General features: G+C 43.2%; 1 protein-coding gene across 2 annotated transcripts in view; it reads left to right on the forward strand.

Annotated features, from left to right (window-relative positions):
* Window positions 1-759: 759 nt before the first annotated feature.
* The window catches only part of ECE2 (endothelin converting enzyme 2), a 145,970-nt gene continuing 129,893 nt past the window's right edge, over window positions 760-16,836 (forward strand). The window contains exons 1-2 of one of the 2 annotated variants that reach the window (XM_075340345.1): window positions 760-832; window positions 959-1,045. Coding sequence is in view for 1 of the 2 variants with exons in the window: in XM_075340343.1 (XP_075196458.1) it covers window positions 7,651-7,683 (33 nt within the window). In the remaining variant the exon portion in view is untranslated. Of the gene's footprint in view, window positions 833-958; window positions 1,046-7,485; window positions 7,684-16,836 lie in introns of those variants that run through there. The other variant, XM_075340343.1, reaches the window with a different exon arrangement.

The following is a 16,836-nucleotide window of genomic DNA, read 5'->3' on the forward strand; positions in this document are numbered from 1 at the left end:
CTCCCATCCTCCCTGGGGCCTAGCTCTACCTGTGGAGAGCTGCAACACCCAGGCTGCATCACCATCTGCCCCAGAAGAAAGACTTCCCGCAGCGACGGCTAATAACTGGCCGCACACCACAGGCAGTGTCACAAATAACTACTCGCATCATCCCCAGCTTTATTGACACTGCTGGGGTCACGAAACCGGGCCAGGCCGCTGTGACATCGCCAAACCGACATTGGCCCGGTGACGAGTAACCCCCAAGACCCTGTGGACGCGTCACCATCACTTGCTCAATTTGGCATACCCTTAAGGCTCTCTTATGGAAGTCATTGCCAAAAAAGGATTATCTGGTGAAAGGTGGTAAAAAGGGTTAATTGTCCTGCATTAGCCTAACATTGTATAGAGGGCAGTTCCAGAAATGATACAGATTCAGACAGCACTTATAGAGCCATGGATAATTGTAAGTGAACACTCAAAGTTGCAGAGATATTAAAAAGAGTTAATATTTTTAAACAAAATCCACAGTAGTCTGCAGCGATTTCTTATGCCAGGGTAATACCACTGCTTGTAATATAGAAAGACTCCTGCCAAAAAGAACCCCCCTGTGCCACCGCCCAGAGTTGCTGCCGTTATCATTTTGTAAACTATTTCACTCCAGGGACTATTGTTCAGTATTTTGTTTTAAGAAGCATTAATTACAGTGGAAGGAAAAGTTCACACCCTTCCTGCTGTGCGAGAAAGCGCAGAAATACAGCTATAAGTCAGACCTATTCAGTCTATAGCACCATACCACCGCATTGCAGAATATTCATACGTGCGTATGACACAAAGGTCTGGGGCCGACAAGGTAAGTGACAAGGGTGTGTAGAAGGCAGATCTGAGGGATGACTGGATGACACCAGCTAAGCTCCTGTTGCATTTTTACCTTTACTGTTAAAATACAAAACTGATGACATTATTTTCTCTCCTACAGAATAAAGAACAAGCATATTCACATCAGGCTGACAACATGAAAAGCTGGAAGAACTGAGAACAGAGCAGTTTTGACTTCAGCATACTTGTAGGTGTCAGCACTGATATACATTCAAAGCGTATTGCTGTCGTAACCTTTCTGTTCCTTTTTAAAGCGTTTAATGCTTTGTATGATGTTCTGCTTAAAGGTGTAGTTCAATGAAAACGAGTTATCACCTATCTCATGGAAAGGTGATAATTTACGGATCGGTGGGGTGTAACCGCTGGGACCCCACCAATCAACAGAGCGGTGAATTTTTATACTCAAGGAGGCACTTTTATCCCTATTACAAATGAGCGAGGCAGGTAAGATGCCCAACCACCGCTTCTTTCATTCTCTATGAGGTTGCCGTAAAATACAGAGCATCGGACCCTCATAGAGAATGAGTGGAGTGGTGGTGGAGCATGAGCAGTGCAACTATTCTAATGGTAGTGCCTTGCTCTGCCGAACGATCCAGCTACCATCAATCGAACCCCCACAGATCAATAAGTTATCCCCTTATCCATTGGATAATTGATAGCTTGTTTTCACAAGATAAATTTACAAAAATATCTCAACGTTTCCATTGACTTCAATAGGAATTGGGGAGAAAAGAGGTTCCAGTATTAGTGAAAAGGCTTAACCCCTTCAGCACTGATTGATTGTGCAACCATATATTAGCATTGCACAATGAAAATGTCATAATTATGATTTTGAAAACATGCTAGTTCCAAAGGATCAAAAACCAATGCACTGATTTGGTAATTGGAGAATGGATAGAATGGATATTTGCTGTACCATTATTATAGCTGTATAATTCTAGTGCAGGAGTAACGAACATACGAAATAGATAATATAAGTGTATAAGTTACAAACACAACTAGGTTTACATACTTGATTCACTAGGATAAACCACAATCACAAATTACTTCTTCAATGCTCGTTTCCTAATTTGATAAAAATGAAAATTGATCTGTTTGTATGTAGTTTTGCAGAAACATATGCACATACATTGTGTGCGAAAGAGTACATATTGAAATGCTCCATTAATATCTAAAGAGCATGCTACGCAAAATAAAACAGCAGTGAAAAGAAGACATTGGCCAGTGTTGTGATCTTTATATGTCACAAAACAGGGAAAGAACGCACAGCTCCTAGTAACAATATCAATAGTATTAGGGGGTGCGGAGATGCTAAGTTAGATTGTTTATTATTTCTTGGAGTGAGTGCTATCTTCATATGCTAAGTGCTGTTTCTGTTGTTCTGTGATCTGTATATGTGTCATGATGTGACTGCAGGATAGTGATGGACAAGGGGCTTCTATACTGTTCCACTGTTCCACACACTAGGGGATGCTAGGCTATCCTAAACCTCATGGTTACCCCTAATGGTGAAGATGCCTGAGTCCCGTGCCTGGCTAATCTCCGGACCAGATCTAATCTGTCCCCCCACCCCAGAAAAGGAAGGGGCAGAAATGTGATTGTAATGTGACGCCCCTGGACTATCAGGTGGTCACAGGGTATTGTACAATCTGCCCTCCCGTGCAATATCCACCTCCTCCATGGTTTAGGGTCCCCAACTATATGGTGTTGCCTACAACAGCTAATAAAATCCTAGGTACACTCTGCACCACACCCACCAGACACACCAGTGGATGGCCTGAGTGGAATAGGGTCGCCCACTTGGGGGGTTGGTTAAAGGGAGGTCAGGAGTGTCAGGAGTAGGTCAGTGAAGTGTAGGAAGTGAAGGAGAGAGGAGGTCAGGAGCTGGGCTCCTTGGAAGCCACTAGTTAGCAGACGGTGGTCTGGGCCTGGTAGGAGCTGGATTCCCGGTCGCAGGGGATCGTGACAAGAGGCACGGAACTGTCGAGGAGGACAGCTGGCGGCCTTGCACCATCACCGGGCTGGGACCAGGGCACGACGGGGTACATGGACCCTAGGTTAGGGAGTAGCTTCAGGCAACCTGACAATTTACCCGACGAGAATGGAGCCTTCAAGATCCACTCTCCACCCGCTCCAAAATCGGGGCACTAGTGCAACGAGGGGGATAGGACTTTCCACAAAAACGGTCCAGAAAATCCCAAGCGTGAACCCTGAGAGCAAGCTCCCACAGTTTGCCACACTGGGGAGCGGGACGCAACTAGTTCTATACTACCAGGACCAACAGAGAAGTGAACTTAGTGCCAGGAGGAAGGTCACAGATCACCAGGCAGCACCATTGGGGACGGGACCCGAACTAGCTCCCCTCAGCGGCAGCGGTATACAGAACTTTGGTTTATCCAGTTGTCGGTTTCAGCTTTATGGACTGAGTGAGTACGCAAGTGACCCCCTTTGCTCCCCATGGCACTCCCCAAACAACAATGTCATCGAGTCCCGGGGCATCCCCGCTACCCGTAGAGGGTCCTAACATCCGGCTGCCCCACTCCATCGCCCACGGGTACTCCCAACTGCATCGGTGGTACTCCACATTACCACATACCACGGGTGGCGTCACGAACTCTGAACACAATCCCCTGTAAATACCACCCTTCATTTGAGTGGCTGCACGACTCCCGGGTCCGGACGCCCCTCGAGCCACCGCGGATCCGGATCCGAGCAGCCCGGCTGCTGACACGGGGGCAGCACAATAACACAGATTAAGACAAGGGAAAACCAAAACTCAGACACACTGCAAACTCACAGGAACAAACAGTAAGAGACTAATGAGAAAAGCAAGAGCAGGAAGGTAGCAACAAAAAGACAAGTGTTAACACCACAACCGCTCACAGATGCATAACAACCACCGTTAAGTCTGGATTACAACACCTCACCAGACCAGTATAGACCAACTAAAGCTGGCATTAACAAAATAGTTAAATAGAAAAAAGTAAAGGTTCAGCACCAAAATCTTCCTTAAAAAATTCTGTCTTCTTTATTGAGAAATCACATACATAATAAAATGAAATATGTCCCATGAGGTGGACCTAATAAGGTTCTGCCATACGTGTTTCAGAGATGACTCCTTACTCATAGCATGTGTGCCTATTTTGTCATGTACTGTATGTGATTTCTCAATAAAGAAGACAGATTTTTTTATAGAAAATGTTGCTGCTAAACCTTTTCTTTTTTCTATTTAACTTCTTATAGCAAACCACGTCCGCGCACCTATGGGTCTGCAGAACTAACGGTGAGCTTTCTCCCCACCCCTGTTTCCTTTGGATTACATTAACAAAATAGTCCAGCCAGCATATATATATATGAGGGGAGGGAATGTGACTGGCTCTCTCACAGCATGTGATCAAAGAGACTAACAAGCAGCCCAGCAGAGATTAACTCTTGCAAGCCTGCCTAAGCCTGTGGGTCGATGCCCGAATCTCCCTCCGCTGATGAGACCTCACAAAAGTTAGCAAGCACAGTAGCAGAATCTGTAGTTTCCACAGATCCTGATACTGCCAGTTGGTGACACCTGCAAAAATGTCCTTGTGACAATATGTTAACTTTTTTTGATTTTTTATATATCTGTACAGGCTTGGACTGGCCCATAGGGGAAGAGGTAAATCCCCCAATGAGCCCCTGTGAAGGAGTGGGTGGCCCACACACCTAGAACAGTTCTATTACACTTGATTCACTATTTACAGACAAGTGAAGCATCTAATCATTCATTAAAGAGAATCTGTCAGCAGGTTTTTGCTTCCCCATCTGAAAGCAGCATAATGTAGTGGCAGAGACCCTGATTACAACAATGTGTAACTTACCAGCTTACTAAAGTATTTATAAAATCAGTGTTTTATTTGCTGTAGATCTACCAGTTCTCTGAACGATGAGCTCTGTATAACCCTGCCCACACCACTGATTGACAGATTTCAGTGTACACTGTGCATAGGCAGACCTGCATGTCAGCAACTTTTTCTAGTCCTCTAGTGATAATCCCTTACTGATAAAACAGTGATTTTTATCAAAACTGCAGTAAGTAGTCCAGAATCACTGGACCAGGGTCTCTACTTCTTCATAGTCCTCGGAGATTAGATGGCAAGAATTTGATGACAGATTTCCTTTAAATAAACTAATCCGTTTATTATTATATAGAGGTATATTTTTATATTAGGGTCAGGTTATTTTTGCAGGTAGCAGAACAGTGCGCCCCCAGAATTAAAGTCACTGGTGGCCCTTGGCTTCCAAGTGGGTTACACTTGGTCTTTTATGACACACATGGCCTTCTTTGAGGGATCCCTGGTCTCTGTTGATGCCAATGTACACAATGCACTTATACAGTGAAGAAAATAAGTATTTGATCCCTTGCTGATTTTGTAAGTTTGCCCACTGACAAAGACCTGAACAGCCTATAATTTTAAGGGTAGGTTAATTTTAAGAGTGAGAGATAGAATATTCAAAATAAAACCCAGAAAATCACATTGTATAAATTATAAAAATGTATTTGCATTTAGCAGAGAGAGAAATAAGTATTTGATCCCTCTGGCAAACAAGACTTAATACATGATGGCAAAATGCTTGTTGTCAAGAATAACAGTCAGAAAATTTTTGAAGTTGATGATGAGGTTTGCGCACATGTTAGGTGGAATTTTGCTCCACTCCTCTTTCAGATCATCTCTAAATCATTAAGATTTTGAGGCTGTCGCTTGGCAACTCGGAGCTTGTAGTCCCTCAATAAGTTTTCTATGGGATTAAGGTCTGGAGACTGGCTAGGCCAATCCATGACATTAATGTGCTTCTTTTTGAGCCACTCATTTGTTTCCTTGCCTGTATGTTTTGGGTCATTGTCATGCTGGATGACCCAGCAACGGCCCATTTTTAATTTCCTGGTGGAGGGAAGGAGGTTGTCACTCAGGATTTTATGGTACATTGATGTAGTGAAGTAGTCCTGTGCACTTAGCAGAGAAACACCCCCAAAACATAATGTTTCCACCTCCATGCTTGACAGTGGGGATGGTGTTCTTTGGGTTATAGGCAGCATTTCTCTTCCTCCAAACTCGGCGCGTTAAGGTCAAAGAGCTCAACTTTTGTCTCATCTGACCCCAGCACCTTCTGCCAATCACTCAGAATCATCCAGCTGTTCATTGGCAAACTTCAGACAGGCCTGCACATGTGCCTTCTTGAGCAGTGGGACTTTGCGGACACTGCAGAATTTTAAGCCATTATGGTGTAATGTGTTACCAATAGTTTTCTTGGTGACAGTGGTCTCAGCTGCCTTGAGATCATTAACAAGTTCCCCCTGTGTAGTTTTAGGCTGATCTCTCACCTTCCTCATTATCCTGGATACCCCATGAGGTGAGATTTTGCATGGTGCTCCTGATCGATGTTGATTGACACTCATTTTGTATTTCTTCCAGTTTTTTACTATTGCACCAAAATTTATCCACTTCTCATCCAGCGTCTTACTTATGGTTTGGCCCAATCCAGCCTTGTGCAGGTCTATGATCTTGTCCCTGACATCCCTAGAGAGCGCTTTGGTCTTGCCCATGTTGTAGAGGTTAGAGTCTGACTGATTGAGTCTGTGGACAGGAGTCTTTTATACAGGTGATAATTTAAGACAGCTGTCTTTAATGCAGGTAACAAGTTGATTAGGCGTGTCTAAGTGATCTGTAGGAGCCAGAACTCTTAATGGTTGGTAGGGGATCAAATACTTATTTCTCTCTGCAAAATGGACATAAATTGATATAATTTTTACAATGTGATTTTCTGGATTTTATTTTTGATATTCTATCTCTCACTATTAAACTTACCCTACTCTTAAAATTATACACTGTTCATGTCTTTGTCAGTGGCAAACTTACAAAATCAACAAGGGATCAAATCATTATTTCCTTCACTGTACATCTATATTTTCCCTGTGATAACAGCTGAGTATGGGTGTTCCCAGTATACAGACCCCCATGATTAGCTGTACTCCAGGATATTCACAAATCTGGATCTGTAAAAATATATACAACACTTCAATGTTTTGTTTATTACTTGTTTGTTACATGAAGAAACATTTTCATCTATTTACTAACCGGTAATGTGCTTATAACTAATGTACTATAAATAAGAAATGTTAATGTCTTAGGATGCATGATATTAAGTAATTGTATTAGGGAGTAATTCACAAGGACGATTGATATAGGCACCGATAATTTCATTAAAGTTGTACACCGGCTTCAGCCGCAGCCATGTATTGCCCTGGTTGTGCATTAGTACATGACAATAAAGCCGCTGCTCCATTGCTCTGGGACAATCAATCCTGATGGTAAGTTCTTACAGTTATCTATTCTGTTACCGTATGCACCTTTTTATCTGTTGTTTTTTGGATCCTTTTTTTCCCTTACGTCTCCCATTCTCCATCCTTTCAATCTCGCTGCACTCTCTTTTCTTTACAAATTATCTATAGTCTGTTTTTCTTCTCCCCCCCCCCCTGTAACATCTGATGCTCTCCTGTCCTTCCTGTTGAAGGATACAATAGGGTTTTGTCATGGTAACCAGAGCGTTCCCAGTTAGCAGCCCCAGCCTCACTCCCTCCCTCCTTCGCCCTGCCTCTCCCTCCCCCTCTCTCAGGCCTTATCTCCCTGCAGTTTGCCAAGGCTAGCTAGGATCTGTAGGGTGATCCTGGGATGGGCAGCGGGCACAGTATCCCTTGGCTCCTGCGCATGGCTCCGGATTTTTTGGCTTGCCTCATGTAGATGCTACTCCATCATCACCAGGATGAACGTTGCGCTTCAGAATCTCAGCAACAGCGTGAGTGCCAAGGGAGATCTATATACACTGGATGCACACTAATTTATTTCTGATCATCCATATACACTGACGTTTAAAAGGAGGTGCATAGAAGCCTATGTGTAACACGAACTGATGTAGGCGGGGATGTATGCATAATGTATGTAATAATAGCACACATTAAAATACACACATATCCAACACATAGATCACTAAGAATATCTGTCTGTCTTATCAATGTCATACCTTTCTTCCACCATAACATATATTTTAAATACTGTTACCTGTATCGCACCTCTTCTATGTAAACTCTTCTTGTCATAGTAGTGTCTTCATCCATGTATCGACAGGCCCAGTACCATTTTCTGCTGCCTGAACTATTCCCACAATAGTTTGTAAAGTTTCTAACATTCCACCTATTCTTTTATTTTATATCATCCTCATCCACTTAGTTGTGTTTTGGAATTATTGTATCAATCTCTCCATTTTAGGTGCAAATGTAGGTTAGGTTATGTACTGTATGTACTCAATCTTTCATAACATACACCTGTAAAATACAAACAATTAAAAATAAAAAGAAAATATACGGAATATTTTCAGTATTTCACATTTAGATGTTATTACCTTCATGGATATTATTATCAATAGCTGATGATGTGTGTAGAGTCTGTGTCAGCCAATATGGTACACTAGGTATCACTAAAACCCATAGCTAGGACAAGTTATTTTCCTGTGTGAACACTTTTACATCCATGCGTTGGTTGAGAATAGTGATTATCATTACCCCTTGATCAAGCGAGGCGAAACATGCGTTGGGGTTCCACAATCACAGGCTCTGTAAGGATATTCTGATTACTGTGTTGTACTTCTGATTTATTTTTCTGCCATTACCCTGACGGTCTCCAGTGTTACTTGTGTATATACTGCTTAGTATCTGATAAGTGGGGGCTCTCTATTTACATTATACAGCATTAGGCTGATTATTTACTGAATAATGTAAGTTTTACCCCACTATCTTTTATACATACCTATCCTAGTACATAATATAGGCACCTGGAGGTCAAAAGTAAGTGAAAATGTAATTCAATCTTTTGTACATGCATAGTTACATAGTTACATAGTTACTTAGGTTGAAAAAAGACCTAGGTCCATCTAGTTCAACCTTCCTCCACCAGTTCTACATTTGGTCACTAAGTCATTTATAACCAACAATGTTGTGTGTATTGAGGAAATCATCCAGCCCTTTTTTAAAAGCTGTTATAGTATCTGCCATTACTACCTCTTGTGGTAGGGCATTCCACAGTCTGACTGCTCTAACTGTAAAGAACCCCTTCCTATTTAGCTGTCGGAATCGCTTTTCTTCCACTCGCAGTGTATGCCCCCTGGTCCTTAGTAATGTTTTTGGAAGAAATAAGTCATGTGCCATTCCTTTATATTGACCACACATGTATTTATACATATAAATGAGATCTCCTCTGAGACGTTTTTTTTCTAAGCTAAACATATCTATGCACTATTCAACACTTTGCTGGTTTCATATGTATAAGTCTCCCAATTTATGTCATGCTTTGTATATACTTTTGTTGTCCAAATTGTTTTTCATTTAGCATAATAGTCCTGAGTCAGAAATGGCAACCATTGGCTTTCTGTTGGATATTTATAGGTTGTCTGAGAATATAGCCAGTATATAACTCTGTCTTGTTTCTCCAATTATATTACTACTTTGTAATTGTTTTCATCAACTGTTTTACAACACTTGGTCTTAAAGTGTTATCCCCATCTTCATGGATGGATATTGTTGGATAGTGCTTGTAATTATAAGCAACTTTGTATTTTACTGCTTATTAAAATTTTCATCTGTTCTTGAGATATTAGCACTTTTCTTTTGTTTACAGCTCATTGCCTTGGAGACTGACCAATGATGCTAGACAGCAGAGCAGAACTTGAGCAGTGCTTACAAACTCTTTTTTTCTTATTGAGCTTTGTATGCACTGTTTCAAAGCTGGCTAGGATCAATAGAGTCCACTGTGACCCATCCTGGCCAGCTTTATCACAGTGCAAGACAGAAGCTAGATGGCAGCAATGGTTGGTCTCCTAGACAAAGATCTGTAAACAAAATTGCTAATATCTCAAGGATGGCTGTAATTTTAATAAGCATTACATATTAAAAGTGCTTGTCTACAAAAACTACAATGATGACGTAGTGGATGGTAATACTTGACAACGGTTTAGTCATCTTTGAAACCCTAACCCAGTAGAATCTGTATGTTGTTACTTAGAACCCGTGGATAAAATATGACATTCGTTCCCCTTTCTTCACTTCCATCCTTGAGCACTTTCAAGGCTTTTGAACACATTAGAATGTATAAGAAAAAAAAAGTACAAGTGACATATGTTCTCTGGTTTTTCTAAAGTGTAGGACTATTTTTAATCTTGTTCTATGACAGGTAGATAGCATGGTTGAATGAGTGACGATGATTTTGCCAAAACTATTACACACTAACGTGATTTACAGACCCAAATGTACAACAACCGGTAGCTTTGTGAGTTTAGTATGTTATCATGTTTTGTGGCATATATTTTATTTAGAATTAAGAATTTTGATGAACATCCATTTTATTACGGTGATGTCAGGTGAACAGGAAGTTGATGTGACATTACCGAATCCCCGAGGTTATGGAGTCTGGGGGTCAGACTATGTGGAAGAGTGGTCCGCAATAGCGCCGCTCACAGGCACTATTGGCAACACAAGGTATTTGAGAGAAACATTGTTTCTCAACATGATATCGATGTGGCCAAAAATGAACATAAGTGAACCACTTCTTTCGTTTAATATTTCTTTATTATTTCAAAAGTTTTCATATAACAGAAGATAAGAAATGTATAAGGGTCTTTCATGTTACCCAATGTTACAGCATATGAAGATTATAAAATAACCTATGTCTTTAAGTCTCGTAAAACGTATGGTACTATGAAATGTATCGCAAATCATGTGGAAGGTAAAATCTGTATAACATCCTATAGAACATCTTAATTTTAATATGTAATAATCTTCTATCTTTATATTTATTCCGTGTAAAGTGTTAAATGCAACTTCCTTTTGTATAGTCTGGTTCAATAGGTATGAAAACATGACCCTATGTATATCAATTAGGTGAGAAAGAGATATAGAGAGAGGGAGAGAAAGATAGGTAGAGAAAAAGGGAAGGAGGGGAAGACATGAGGAAATGGGGGGGAGGAGGAGAAGGTCTGTATTGTGATGCCGCCCAACTTCTGTGTCCGGGAGCCCATCCCGGCTTCTTGAATATTTATTGTGATAGAGCGCCTGTGAGTAACCAGGTTTGAAATTGCTGTGTTTCTCTATACTGAAGCCACGGGTACCAAACCGAGAAACACAAGGAGTCTTTCCCTTCGTCAAACGCTCTCAACTCCTCCAGACGCCGCAGGCCATCCATAGCCTCTACCCAGTCTGCTCTCCTCAATGTACAGGGGGATCTCCAATGCCTCGGTATGATTTGCCTCATTGAAATCATAAAGTACGAGAGCAAGCCTTTCTTCGCCTTGGAGACTGCCCCTGTATACATTGATAAGAGGGCCACTTCCGGTGAGGGTGTCACTTCCGTGTGATGTAAATGGTTATAGAGAGCAAAGACATCTTTCCAAAGGCCCTGTATCCCTGGGCAGGTCCACCAGATATGTAGCATTGTGCCCACTGAGGTCTTGCACCTCCAACAGGCGTCAGATACCTCTGGGAACATTTTATGTAGTCTGGCGGGTGTCCTATACCACCGTGAGAGGATTTTATAATTGAGTTCCTGCATTCTACAAGAAATGGTGGATTTATGTGTTAGGTTAAATGACTTACACCATTGTGCCTTGGGAAAAGTCTGGCACAATTCTGTTTGCCAATGTCTAACGTAGTCAGGCAAGTCGTCTCCTCCATCCCCCTCGGGCACTGCTATGTTGTAGATTATTGAGACTATGTGAGGGGGTGTTTCTCTAAGGAAACATAGTTTTTCAAATGGAGTCAGATCCTTATGTATCTCAGATCCCGGAGCCAGAGAATCTTTGAAACTACGTAGTTGTAGATATTGGAACCAGTAGCCTGGTTCCCGTGGCCGGTCTCCAAGCAGGGATATCAGTGGTTTGCATCCCTGTTGGGTAATTACGTCTTTAACTCGTGGAATCCTTCCCATTGGCGTTGAAATCAGTCTGGGATGAGGTTCGTGAAACCAGCATTGAAACGCGGGGTTGCCCACCAGAGGCGTCATAGGACCCGGTTCTCCTGTCAATCTATATCGTCTATTGGCTGTCCTCCACGCTGTAGCCAGGGACAAGAGGATCGGGGAAACTCCCAGGGTCCCAAGGTTAGTTCTAGATGACAACCAGAAGATTCCGTGTGCCATATTCGGGCATAGGTCACATTCAATCTCCACCCACAATTTTCTGTCTTTACTGTGCAGGAGATCCAATATGCAACCACCCACCGCTGCTGCGTGATAAGCTTTAAGATCCGGGAGCCCCGCCCCTCCGTCCCAGCGAGATTTAATCAGCATTGAGTATTTCAGTCGGGGTTTGGTGCCACGCCATATAAAATTGCTGATCATCTTCTTTAACTTGAGGAAGACATTTTCTCCTAGGTTCAGTGGGATAGTTTGAAACAGGTATAGTATTTTAGGTAGGACATCCATTTTAATTGTATTGACCCTGCCGAACCAGGAAATGGGGAGGTTATCCCATGCTATGAGGTCTTTGTGGATATTTTTTAAAAGGTCTGGGAAATTGTAATTATATAGATCTTGGTGGTTGGGAGAAACCCTGATTCCCAGATATTTAATGTAATTGCTGGCCCACTTAAAGGGGAAGGCGGGTTTGAGAGTATTCTCTTCTACGGATGGTAGCGATACATTTAAGATCTCTGTTTTTTGTAGGTTTACTTTAAAATTGGAGAGTCTGCCAAAGATCTCAAACTCCTGCAGTATGTTGGGCAAACTAGTCTTCGGCTGTGTCACATATATCAAGAGATCGTCCGCAAATAGTGCTAATTTATGAGATGTTTGTCCTATCTGTATCCCTTTTATCGAAGGGTTTTCCCTGAGTGCATTTGCTAGGGATTCCATTACCAGGATGTATAGGTATGGCGATAGGGGGCATCCCTGTCTGGTACCGTTTCTAATATTAAATGGAGCTGACAGGCGTCCGTTCACGCCCACTTGTGCCGTTGGTTCGTGATATAATGCTTTTATCCATTGTAGTAAGTGCGAACGGACGCCGATTGCCTGCATCGTGGCTTCTAAAAAAAACCAATGGACTCTGTCAAATGCCTTTTCAGCATCTACTGTCAAGAGGCACATTGGGATTTGACGCTGACGTGCCTGGGCCACTAGGGACAGGGTTCTAATAGTGTTGTCCCGTGCCTCCCTCCCTGGGACAAATCCCACCTGGTCTTTGTGGATTAGTTTGGGTATGAGGGGGCCTAGTCTCAGGGCTATCATTTTAGAGTACAATTTAATATCCACATTTATTAGTGAGATAGGTCTGTAATTAGAGCAGGTCAGTGGGTCCCTGCCAGGCTTGGGGATTACAGTTATTCGGGCTTGGAGTGTCTGTTTAGGGAACTGGCATGTGTTGGTTATGGAATTGAAGGCTTTCAGCATTATAGGGCTGCAGGCCCCTCCACATATTTTGTAAAACCGGGGGGTGAACCCATCAGGACCAGGGCTTTTACCCACTTTAAGGGTTTTAATGGCATCGCTTAGCTCTGTGTCTGAGAAATCCTCGTCTATGTCTTCAGCTACCGCATCTTCAAGGGGGTCTGGGGCATATTTGTTTAAGTATTCCCAAATGTCGCGATGTCTCGCATCAGGTGATGGGGTATGTGGGGATGGGATGTTATAAAGTTTTGTATAGTAGTTTCTGAATTCTTCTAATATGTCAGGGGTGGAATGTATCTGGGTACCTGTCTGTGAGTTTAACGCTAATATTGGGGTTTGTGCCTGTCTGGGGTGAAGGGTCCTGGCTAACAATCGTCCACTTTTATCTCCAAACTCAAAGATATTCCTATGAAATTTATCTCTGATACACAGTGATTTTCGGTCAAGGATAGATAATATTTGGTGGCGGATAGTAGAAATTTCCGTTTTAATGGTGTCACTGGATTTGGTTTTGTTTATCGTTTCTTTATGGCCTAGTTGTGCTAACAGTTCTTTTAGTTCCCTTGCACTTTCTTTTTTAATTCTGGATCCATGGGATATGCAGACCCCCCTGATCATACATTTCAACGCTTCCCATTTGACCGGGGCAGGTGTGGGATCTGCCATATGATCTATTTTGAAGTTTGCAATGGTTTTATGAATATCCTCCAGGCATTGCTCATTCTTGAGCAGGTTGTCGTTCAGTCTCCATGTGTGTCCCACCCCCCCCATATCTCTCACCCCAATTTCCCCATATACTGGTGCGTGGTCCGACCAGAGAAAAACATCCATTGAACAACCCGGGGATTTGTCTAGCAGGTCGTGGGATATGAAAATGTGGTCTAGTCTGGTGTAGCTATTGTGAACTGTGGAATGAAAACTGTAGTCTCTGACTCCGGGATGTAAGACCCTCCAAAGATCAACTAGTTTAAGGGATGTTAGTTCTCGTTTTAATCTGCGTAGTGCCGAGGAAGGGATTGCAGACCTACCAGAGGACGAATCCATGGCTGGATCCAGCACAAGGTTGAAGTCTCCTCCCAAGATGATACAGGTGCCACCCGCAAACTCTGCCAGCTTCTCCAGAGTCTCCACTCCAAAGGATACCTGGTCCTGATTTGGGAAATAGATGTTAGCGATTGTATAAGTATTATTCAGGAAAGATATTTTAAGAAATAGCCAGCGTCCCTCCGGGCTAGTGAGCGTGTCGAGAACTGTTGGCTGGAATGTCTTGTGAAAAGCAATGGAAACCCCACATGCCTTCTTGTTGGGGTGTGGGCCATGGAACCATGTCGGGTAATTCTTGGTTTTACAGTTGGGAGTGTTGGAGGCTATGAAGTGTGTCTCTTGAAATAGGGCTATTTTAACTCCCTTCCTGTGCAGGCGATATAGGATCTGACTTCTCTTTTCGGGTTTATTTAAGCCTTTAGTATTGTAAGTGCAAAAGGTGAGATGCGACATCACAGAAAAGGGTAGGCAGGGTATAGGGAAAACCAAGGGGAGAAGAGCAAGAGCAGAGATAAGATAGTGGTGAAAGGTAAAATTAGATAAGCTAAGTAGGACTAGGGTGCCTACTGATCTTAGGTATCTACTGGTAGACTATTGTCTAATGTGGCACTCTGCCACGTCCCTAATAGAGGTGCGGGAAAGCCTACGGTCTTTCAGGAACTCCCCTCTGCGGCGAACGCCCACAAATAATATGAATAACAATCAACGTATACAGTCTAGTAGTGATTAATCACTTTTCCATTCCCCTCCCCCACACCCCCAATTACTTGGTGTGTTTTGGGTATGGATCACACATCGGCAGGAGAACATGAGGCTATCAACTCAATATAAAATGCCATTAAACCAGAGCTCAGTATCAGATCCAGATGTAAAGAATGAAAGGGGGAGCAACAGATTGAGTGAGACAATACAAAAAAAAATATGAAGTGGTGTAGGGCAAAGGACCAGGGGGGAGGACGTGGGGAGAAGTGGGAGGACGGAGTGTAGGAGGCGTATGGAGGGGTGTATGTAGAGAGCATGTCTAAGAGGGGAGGAGAGGAAGGGGGTAGAAATTAGTGTAGGGCATGTGTCCTTTGTAAGTATGTGTGCTGGGGAGGGAAGATGGGTTGAGTAGAGTTAGTTTGTAGGAAGTAGTGCGCTCATAGAAGGTGTGTGAAGAGGAAGACGCAAGGTGGGAATGATACGAAGGAAGAGGTATAAGGGGAGGGGAGAGGGGGCGAGTGGAGGGGAGTAGGGAGAGAGAGAAGGAAAGAGAAGAAAAGAAGAAAAAAAAAAAAAAAGGGGGGGACTAGGAAAGTAAGCGTGAGGAGAGAAGATACTGATACATGACGCTCTATGAACAGGTAAGCAGTCCAATACAATCAATTTATATCTCGCCTCCTGGTTTTCCAAGAAGTTTTTGTCCTTTTCTTTGGATGGTCAGCGATATTCAGCGGTGTATATCACGGGGGGATCCTCCACCCCTTCTCTTCTGGACTTGTCGCCAGTGCTCTCTTGGTGGTAAGGGTGCAGGGCCTCCCGGGGTTGGCCAATCTGGCAGGCTGATCATAGGCAGTTCAAAAGTCCCTAGGAAGTTGGGGAGGTCTCCCAAGGACCGGAAGACCGCCGACTTCCCATTTTTCTTTGCTGTGAGTTGGAACGGATATCCCCAGCGATATGGAACATCCTTATCTTTGAGGGATTGGAGTAGTGGTCTTAAGGCCTTGCGTAGTTGCAGTGTCCTCCGTGCTAGGTCTGGTAGGACAATCAGAGGTGTCCCTTTATATGTACCCGCTCCTTTCTCTCTGCATCTTTGTAGTATGGCCTCCTTTTCTTTATAGAAGTGGACCCGACATATCACATCTCTTGGTCTGGCCGGGTCAAGAGATTTGGGGCCTAGGGATCTGTGGATGCGGTCCAGTTCTATGCGTTGTTCTGGGTCACGTTGGAGGAGACGGGTAAAGAATTTTTGTGCCCATTCATCCAGCTGTGGTGGTGCCACTGCTTCTGTGAGGCCTCTAATCCTTAAGTTATTACGGCGATGTCTGTTTTCAATATCGTCTAAGTGGGTCAGAATGTCCTGTATCTGGGCTGTGTGCTCTGATAGGACTTGTTGATGTGATTCTATATGGGAAAATACCTGTTCCTGCACCTCTTCTGTAGCTGCTACACGCTGGCCAATTTGTTTGATCTCTGACTGTATAGCAGCCATGTCTTGCTTATGGGATTCCCTCAATTTCCCCAGCAAAGAGTCCATTTCCTGCCTGGTTGGAATTGATCTGATATGTGCTTTCCAATCCCAATCTTCTTCTTGCTCCTGTGTCTGGTCTGATTTATTCTTATCTCCCTTGTTTCTGCGGGTGGAGGTGGGGGATCTTTGTTCTTTAGGTGATGTGTGCTGTTGTTGTGGTATTACAGGCTCCTCTCCGGGTGTCACAGATCTGCTTCCCATGGCTGCTGGGGTCTGCTGTATCACAGAGCTGGGGCCCTGCTCTGC

The sequence above is a fragment of the Anomaloglossus baeobatrachus genome, chromosome 3 (genome assembly GCF_048569485.1).
Source record: "Anomaloglossus baeobatrachus isolate aAnoBae1 chromosome 3, aAnoBae1.hap1, whole genome shotgun sequence".
Classification (NCBI taxonomy): Eukaryota; Metazoa; Chordata; class Amphibia; order Anura; family Aromobatidae; genus Anomaloglossus; species Anomaloglossus baeobatrachus.